Here is a 9,359-nt window from a genome sequence, read left to right on the forward strand (position 1 = left end):
CGATTTCTTTTCTCACGCATGTTCATGGGCCGGCCCATGTGCTGGGCTTCACTCCCCTGTTTTTTCTCATTTCACTTTTTTGTCTTTTCTTTTCTCATTCTATTTTCTTTCTTCTTTAAATTAATTCCAGATTTTAATATTCTAAAAGTTTTTAGTTTTCAAAAAAAATAAGTTTGATAAAAAAACATAAAATATATGTGAATTCAAAAATGTTTAGAAAATCATACAAAGTTTGCAGATTTCAAAAATGTTGGTGGTTTTGCAAAAATGTTGCAAAATTATTAAAAAATTCACAATTTGTAAAAAATGGTCGGGAAATAAAATCATGTTCATGATTTTGACAAAATGATCATGTATTCAAAACATATTCTTTTCTCTTTTCTTTCCTCATTATGTTTTCTTTCTTCTTTAAATTAATTCCGGCTTTTAATATTCTAAAAGTTTTGAGTTTTCAAAAAAATAAGTTTTATAAAAAACGTAAAATATATGTGAATTCAAAAAAATTAGAAAATCATACAAAATTTGCAGATTCAAAAAATGTTGGTGGTTTTGCAAAACTGTTGCAAAATTATAAAAAAATCACAATTTGTAAAAATTGGTTGGGAAATAAAATCATGTTCATGATTTTGACAAAATGATCATGTATTCAAAACATATTCGGGAATCTGAAAAAAATGTCCATAAAGTTTTAGAAAATGTTCACAATAATAATATTAAATATTTGTTTTTTTAGTTTTGTTTCCCAATTTTAAAAAAAGTTCATAGATTCAAAAAATGTTTGTTGAGTCAAAAAATGTTAATGAATATGAAAGCGGTTCGTACATTCAAAAAAATTGTAAACAAGACTAATGTTCATGATTTTTTTGAGAAAAACAAAATTTTCAAAAAAAAATGTTTGTCGATTCGAAAAACTGTTCACTGATTCAAAAGTATTTTATGTCTAGGATTTGATTAGTTTATCGAAAGTCTTTATATGTCTTGGCGTTGGGAGTAGTTGGTGGTCAATGAGATTTGGTTTTAAAGTTTTAAACGTTCCCTTGTGCAACATAGTGACAAGTGTGGCATGCACTGGCAAACTCATAGCCTTGGGATTTACCACGTCGAGTGCATTGTGATCACGTGAACATCGCGACCATCATCACCTAGGGTGAGAAAAAAAATGGCAACATGATGAACCACTATGTTAAAATAGAGTACGCTCATATATCGGGATATTGAGTCATACTTATTTGGTTAGCCATAATTTTTTTGTCTCACGTTGCAACACACGGCCATATGCGGCGACATGGGTGGATTGCCACATATACATAAAGAACATGGGCCGGTGTGAAGAGGTTCTTGAGCCATAAATATTGGATTAGACGCATGTGAAGTGTTTTTTCTCCCGGTGCAACGCACGGGCATTTTTCCTAGTGTGTGTGTGTGTGTGTGTGTGTGTGTATATATATATATATATATATATATATATGCGGTTCTATGTACGAGAAAATCTATTTATATATATGCATAACGTGTACAATTTGTAGTATCATGAAATACCGCAAACAAAAAAAGTGGAATGGAAAATAAAGCAAAAAACCCAAACATTTAGTACCGGTCGGTTGGTGTTACCAACCGGTACTAATGTCCTACGCGCACACAGGTCTGGCTCGTGCCACGTGGTGTCACTTTAGCGCCGGTTCGTAACGAACCGGTACTAGGGGGGGGCTTTAATCTCCATTCTTTAGTGTCGGTTAGAAAACCGGCACTAAAGGTCGTTACTGCACTAGTGGACACGACTTCATAAATTCCATTTGTCTTTGAAGATTGAATATACTAGCTAGTCAAAACTTGAATACGAGGTACCTAAAGACAATTGTGATGAATATATTTCATATGAGTTTTGTATAGAATTATACCATGTGGTCTTCCAATATTTTTGTAGCTATAATCTACGGGAACTAAATCTACGTTTACGGCATGCATATCTATAGAGATACTAAGCTCCCCCAAATTGGGATTCGGCTTGCCAGCTCCCTCCCCATGCTCCCACTTCATCCTACAGCTGTTTTCCCCTTTTTCCTTCCTAATCTAATCACCCCCCCCCCCCCCTGATTTTAAATGGGTGTGTTCGGGCCTTATTTTGTTCCAATCAAATTAAGCCACGTACGCAGGAACACAGATGGGCGCGGGCAAGTCTCGTCCCTCGAATTGAAGCGTTATGGTGCTTCGAGGGTTGTGGGGTCACTAGGCCCCACACGTAAGTGTGTGTTGTTTAGTTTTATTTTGTTTCCTCTTTTTATTTTTTAATTTGTTTCATGTTTTACTTCATGAGCACTTATTAAAATTTGTGTGCCTCAAAAAGATAAATATATTCTAAAATTCTTCAAATTCCTTAATATTCATTAAATTTGAGGATATTTTCAAGTTCACGGTCATTTAAAGTTTGTGAACATTTTTTTAAATTTGAAAACTTTTTATTTTGCGAACATTTTTTAAACCATGAATATATTTTAAATTCATGAATGTTTCTTAAATTTATGTTTTAAAATTCATAGTATTTTTTAAGTTCCTTAAAAAAATTAGTTTTTTATTTGCAAAAACATTATTTAATTTTCTAACCTTTTCAAATAAAAAATATAGGTGATTTTTTTGAGCTAGCAGTGGGGTTAGAGAAAAAAAACTAAATGAGCAAGAGGAGCAGGGAGCCAGACTGAGCGAGCAAGACCTTCGTGTGATGACCCATGTGAGCATCACAATAGCAATTCCATGGATTTAGCATGAAATAAGAACTCTCAAGAAGATCAAACAATCACCACCGGGCTAGACACCAAGACCAAAATGAGCAAAGACTTCACAACTACACATCAAATAACTCCTCTCTTACTTTGAATATTAATCATTGTATGAAGCAAAACCTACAGTATAGAGGTGGAAAATTCAAAACTATTGGCCGTTGGATATCATGTTCACTCCACCGGATTTTGCGATGTGTATTATCTAGAAAATTCCATGGTTGAGTTCAATCACAATGCCCAAACATCACAACACAAGCACTTCTCCTTTGTTCTACAATCTTCCACTTTTATTATCTAAAAAAATCTCCTAAATGAACCCCCTTCTTTTTTATTTTGTGATTTAGAGCCCACAATATGCACAAACCACAAAACTTAAGGACTCCCCTTTTGTTCTGTAATCTTCCATACTAAAATTATCCCCAAAATTTTTTCTAAATGAATTATCATTCTTTTTCTTACTTTACGATTTACAATGCATAAATATGCACAAACCTCATCACAAACACTTCGCATATGTTCTAGACTCTTCTACTCATTAATCCCCATTTTTTCCTTATAAGAATTGCCATTTACTTTTACTTTATGTTATGTTCAAGGCTATGACACAACTTCATAAATTCCATTTGTCTTTGAAGATTGAATATACTAGCTAGTCAAAACTTGAATACGAGGTACCTAAAGACAATTGTGATGGATATATTTCATATGAGTTTTGTACAGAATTATACCGTGCAGTCTTCCAATATTTTTGTAGCTATAATCTACAGGAACTAAATCGACGTTTACGGCATGCATATGATACTAAACTACATGTTTTTCTCTTATAAGGGCATCTCCAATGCCGCCCCCCAAACCACATGTTTATGTCTGCATGCAGTTGTTTTCCCACAAATCGAAACCAAACGAGGGGGGCTTTGTGGGATTCATGTCCGACATGAACAATGTAGGACTCCAATACCCCCGGCCCACCCACAATTGAGGCGGAGCCTGCGCTTTTGTAGCTGCCCGCACTGTTTTCGCAGCAAAATCCCCACTCTTCTCTTCCATCCCGCCGCTTTCCACCTGTTCCCGCCCTTTTCCCGTAAACCGGAACCAAACGACGCAAGGTCGATTGTGCAAGCCATCCGTTTCAAGATGTTGAAGCGGCACAAGGAAGAGTTGAAACCAGCGGAGGAGGTGGCCGAGACGCGGAGGAGGAGGCAGGTGCAGCGATGATTGATTTAGCGTACAAGCTCGTATCGCATGTCCGGCAAGGCATGTAAATGCAATCTTTTGTCATCAGGCATGTAAAACTATGCATACTTGCCACTTTGTCAGTTGTGATCCGGCTCACGCTATGTGGTCACACTCTCAGACGGATTAGAATTTTAAATTTACCGTGCTAGCGGAATTTAAGGGATAACGTTAGATAGCCGGCTCCCGCATCCATGTCTGTGCACTGCCCCTCTATCCATAGACAGATGTTTGTCCGATTTCAGGGTCGGCGTTGAAGAAGCCCTAATGTAGTGTGCCGAAGCTATATCGGTATGCGTGCATACTTTAGTCATCAAAAGTTCCTAGGTTGCAACGCACGACTACCTTACTAGTAGTGGTATAGATGATAAACATAGCAGTAAGTTTTGATGAGGCAAGACACAGGAGAATTAAGATTTTGTTGGGTACCTCTACGCGAGTTGCTACTATTTCCGGAGAGAAAATTTGTTCCCAAGCGCAACTGTACTGTCACGTTGTAACACTACAGTCTGTTTCCTTTCCGTTTGCGTGTAATAATGTGACAGAAACTCTCTTGACCCATGGTGCAAAGGTGGCGTATGTGCCCAAGCTGTGTGGCTGTGCACAATGCCCCAACGGAGTCCATACATGTTCTTTCTTCCTGACGCCGCCCCTTCCACATCCACAGCCCTCGTGTTTCCTGGCGAAGAGTCGAGAATTTCTTGTTCTGCCTCTTGAAACAACCGAGACTGAAATGTGACGTTGCCACGTTGGTTTAAGTGAACACTTGGAGGTTACAAGCTGCCTTCAGTGAGTCAGAATCCACCTTCCACGTACGCACACCATCTCACACGTCGCTTCTCTCGCTCTCTCTTTCTGCGTGTGTCATCCGTCTATATTTATAGCCTGACAAGCCCTGCGTACACATATATATAGCCAAAGCTTGCAGTCTGCGGCTGGCCATTTTGAGAATGATGCCTTGGTCCATACTCAGGCCAATTTGGACGTCACGTTATTAATCGGCTTAATTGAGTCCAAACCAAATTGACGGCACCTATGAGATTATCCACATGTGTGCCCTAAATTTCCGATCACCTGGAGTACTAGTTTCCCAGGATGGCATTTTGTAACAGACATGTTGTCATCCAAACACTAGTATGTATTGTACATGACCCTCGACCAACCAAATACACGCTCGATAGGATTTGACTGACACTCTTCGTATCCAGCCCAAATCTGAGACAGATATAGGGACATCCGGATGTGCCCATTACGTTAGATCCAGCCCACGCTATGGTTCACCCGACCCCATATAAATTGGCCATATCCACAGCTCCGACCGAAACCCCAGCCGCATTCCACTCCACTCTCCTCCCCTCCAGTCCACACCCTCCACACACAAGCTTCCGTCCGACGGTCTTTTACCCACTCCGACATGGCGGGCAGCAGATTCAAATCCTACACCTCCAGATCCATTGACCCGGAACTCATCCCACGGGGCTCCGATGAGGAGATGACCATCTGTCTTCCGCTTCGCCGCTCCTGGGAGGAGCCCGCCTGACGATACCGCTCGGACTCATTCCGCCTGGAATCCATTGCGTCACCCCAAATGACGCATGGATCCGGCAGAAGGTGTGTCACCGCTGCCTCACCGGAGGCGGTGCGGTCCGTCTGGCATTCGAACGCGCCGGCGGATGCGCAACCGTTTCGTTGGCGCGCCGAGAGGAAGGAGAACCCAAAGACATCCGGCAACACAAATACGGCGCGGCGTGCCCGCTATACGAGGCAACGGGGGTGGGAGGCGGCGACAACCCTCATCACAAAGGACGTTGGTGAGGCGGAGTTGCATTCTCCGGTGCCCCGTGTGGTGCACGGCCACCCCGGGCGTCGCAAACCACGTTGTGGCGGATGTCACCGGCTCTTCCCAAGACAGATCCATCATCGATCTCACATCCACCAGCATTGTAAAGGTACCGGACTTCGACGAGGAAGAGTAGGGCATGGCAGATGGTGACACCTTGAGTTTCGTGGGACGGAGGTAATAGACTAATAGTTGCTTGTCACATTAATTCAGTTATTCTAGAGAACACCAATGTCGATTGGTGTGATTGCGGGACACGATCCATAACGGTGATTGGGGTTGATGGGAAGAAGACATATATAGGGGTCAGTGGGGCAGCATGGAGTAGCAAACTAATTCCGAGCGGTCGGAGCTATCTGCGACATGGCGGCGGCAGTGCCGGTCTGGTTCATCTCCCTGGCCGGACTCGGCGCCCTGTACCTGTCCGCTGCCTGCATCCGTCTCCTCGCCCACCTCGCCCTCTGCCTCCGCCGGCCCATCGACCTCCGCCGCCACTACGGTTCGTGGGCGGTCGTTACCGGCCCAACCACAGGGCTAGGCCGATCCATGGCCATGGAGCTCGCCCGCCGTGGCATCAGCCTCGTCCTCCTCGACCTCGACGCGGCCAACCTGCAATCCGTCTCGGCTGCCCTCCACGAGGCCCACCCCGGAGTGGAGACCAAGACCGTAGTGTTCGACCTCTCTCTCGTCGGATCCGCCGCCGGCGACGAGGCGATGCGGCAGCTCAAAGAGGCCACAGTGGGGCTGGACGTGGGGCTACTGGTGAACAACGCCGCCGTGAATCGGCCCGGCGCGATGTACGTGCACGAGGCGGACGTGGAGCGGCTGGCAAGGATGGTGCTGGTGAACTTGATGGCGCTCACAGAGGTGACGGCGGCGGTTCTGCCGGGGATGCTGGAGCGGGGAAGGGGCGCCATTGTCAACGTCGGGTCCGGGTCCACGGTGGCCGTGCCTTCCTTCCCGCTCTACACCGTCTACAGCGCCACAAAACGGTACGTGCAGCACCTGACGCGGTGCCTCAGCGTGGAGTACAAGCACAGGGGCATCGACGTGCAGTGCCAGGTCCCGTTCTACGTGCACACCGGCATGCTGTCGCCGGCAATAGAGGCGACCATGACATTCCCGGCGTTCGTGGCGACCGCCGACGCGTACGCCCGGGACGCGGCGCGGTGGATCGGCCACGGCGTGCTCTGCGTGCCCGACGTGTCCCAGCAGCTGCAGTGGTTCCTCGCCGGTCTTGTCCCCAACGCCGTCCACGACTGGTACCGCCTCCGGCAGCATCTAAAGCACAGGGCCATCCTCCGGCCGAAGCTCGCGTGATCATCACTGTCATGTGTACATTCATGCATGCGCATGCATGGTGGCTGGCCGATGTGGACCTATCATATGGATTATGGAGACAGCTTAAAATCATGCGTATATGCATTCTCGATCAAATTTCGTGCAATCCATACCCCTTATATTCTAAATCGTGTCATATGAATGGTTATTGTAATGGTCTATTTTGGATCTAAAAGAGTGAGCATTTTCTTCTTCTTAAAGCCATCCATCAAATGCACATAGGCAGATTACCACCACCCAGTTACCCCCACCTGATTAAATCTACTCCCTCAATTCCAAATTAGATGACTCAATTTTATACTAACTTTAATACAAAATTGGGTCGTCTATTTTAGAATGGAGGGAGTAGCTGTTAAGATTAAGGGAGTAGCTAAGTTTGAAATGACTGAATTTTATATTTCGATTAGCCACTTCCTTTTTTCATGCTAATACGCACAACATTCTCCAACCACCGTATATGCATTTTTTTTGTCAAAAAAACCACCCGCCGACAGCTGTTCTTTTTTGTCAATTAGACTTGGCAGGTGGGTTAAATTGACAGAAAAGACCAGCTGCACCGTGGTGGCAGGCGATTGCGCCTGCCGCCACGGGCCGAGGCGGCGGCAGACTCTGCCGCCGCCACCGCAGGCGGTCGGTTGTGAATCACAGGATTAATTGTCTGCGCCTAAGCCACGGTGGAACGGGAGGATTCCGGTGGGCCATGCAGCCAAAGGGCGAGGTTGCACCCTCTGTTCGTGCTCTGTGCGACGCGACAACACCTACATCTGTCAGTTGTTGAATATCGCCGTATTTCAGATGGCATTGATTCCTCTGCGCGTTTGGTACTGGAGCACTGCGTGATTCCCGTCTAAACTTCCGTCCTTTTGCGCCCTATTTTCCCGCCATCGCATTTGTCATTTGAGCCTATATAACATGGCATTGAGCCACTCTTCATCCTTCGTTAAGCACCCTTAAAATCGCCACTGCGCTTAGTGTGTCACATTTTTTTTAGTCGCTGTGAGTTTTGCCTTGCTCGGATCAAAGCATTAGGCCGAGGAAAATGAGGAGTGTGAGTTTGCCCCCGGGGGTGGAAGTCCCGCGTTCTTGGTGGAGCGATCTTTGCAAGGTGAAGGAGGTGATGGATTTTTCTGACTGGTTGGGCATGAAGTTTTTCATGTGCGCCAATTATTAGGAAGCTCCACCCGTAGCTAGTTCACCGTACGACAAGCTTTTGGTATGTTTTAACCATGAATATACATATTGTTGGTATTTTTGTTGATTCATTATTAACATTCTTATTCGTGTCATAGTCTCCTCCGCCTCTGTGCATGTACTATCGTTGGATTGTCACGAAGATGCCAGCTTGGGCACTGACTGATATTCGTGAAAGAAGTCGCCGTGCATGGGCTAGTTTCCATGAGCGACGCAAAAAGGCAGCAACGGAGGAGAAAGTAGAGCAAGAGAGAGAGAGAGAGAGAGAGAGAGAGAGAGAGAGAGAGAGAGTTAAAAGAATACTATGCCGAGCAAAAGGGTTTATTTCAGGATTTACTGAAGAAAAATCAGGAAGAGGCATGTCACATGGAGGAGCAGGAACGACAGCGAAAGGAGGCTTGTGAGCTAGAGAGATAGAGAAACAAAGAAAGGGCTTGTGAGGACAAGACAGCAGAAGAAGCTGGTGATGGAAAAGGAAAATATACACGCTGGACTCAGTAGATTTCTATGGTGGTATCTTAAATTTCACAACCGTTTGTATCTTAATTTCAATAGTTAAAGGATCTTTATTGGTAGTTCAATGTAGCTTTATTTCAAAAGTCCAATGTATCTTATTTTTAGTTGTACCTTGTCATAATGCAAAAACTGTAGCTCTGAAATAAAATATGACATTTTCTTCCTGCCTGTTTATTCGCACCATAAATTCTTCCTGGCTATTTTTTCGTGTCCTTTTCTCCGACCAAATTTCTTCCTGCCGTTATCTTTCCTGCCAATTTTTCCAGCCCATTTTTCTTGGAAATTTTTCCAGCCCGTTGTCCCCGCCTTATCTCTTGCATTGACAACTCTATAAAACCACCCCTTGGTATGTTATGTTCTACACCTTTCCGCAGCCATTTATCTAGCCATGTCTGGTGCCAACTCTGTAAGACATTCCTAGAGTGTCGCATCAACAAGGGGTGCCGCAACCTCAAAGAAAG

At 44.5% G+C, this 9,359-nt stretch overlaps 1 protein-coding gene across 1 annotated transcript; it reads left to right on the forward strand.

The window, feature by feature from the left end:
* Nucleotides 1–6,178: 6,178 nt before the first annotated feature.
* Nucleotides 6,179–7,329, forward strand: LOC123042268 (very-long-chain 3-oxoacyl-CoA reductase 1-like). The gene has a single exon (XM_044464753.1). The coding sequence runs from the start codon at nucleotides 6,214–6,216 to the stop codon at nucleotides 7,168–7,170; it is 957 nt and encodes a 318-aa protein (XP_044320688.1). The 5' UTR covers nucleotides 6,179–6,213; the 3' UTR covers nucleotides 7,171–7,329.
* The last annotated feature ends 2,030 nt before the right edge of the window (nucleotides 7,330–9,359 follow it).

This window comes from Triticum aestivum, chromosome 2B (genome assembly GCF_018294505.1).
Source record: "Triticum aestivum cultivar Chinese Spring chromosome 2B, IWGSC CS RefSeq v2.1, whole genome shotgun sequence".
Lineage (NCBI taxonomy): Eukaryota > Viridiplantae > Streptophyta > Magnoliopsida > Poales > Poaceae > Triticum > Triticum aestivum.

Bases quoted from the DNA above. Each gene is read 5' to 3' on its own strand.
- LOC123042268 (XM_044464753.1), top strand. From the start codon at position 6,214: ATGGCGGCGGCAGTGCCGGTCTGGTTCATCTCCCTGGCCGGACTCGGC.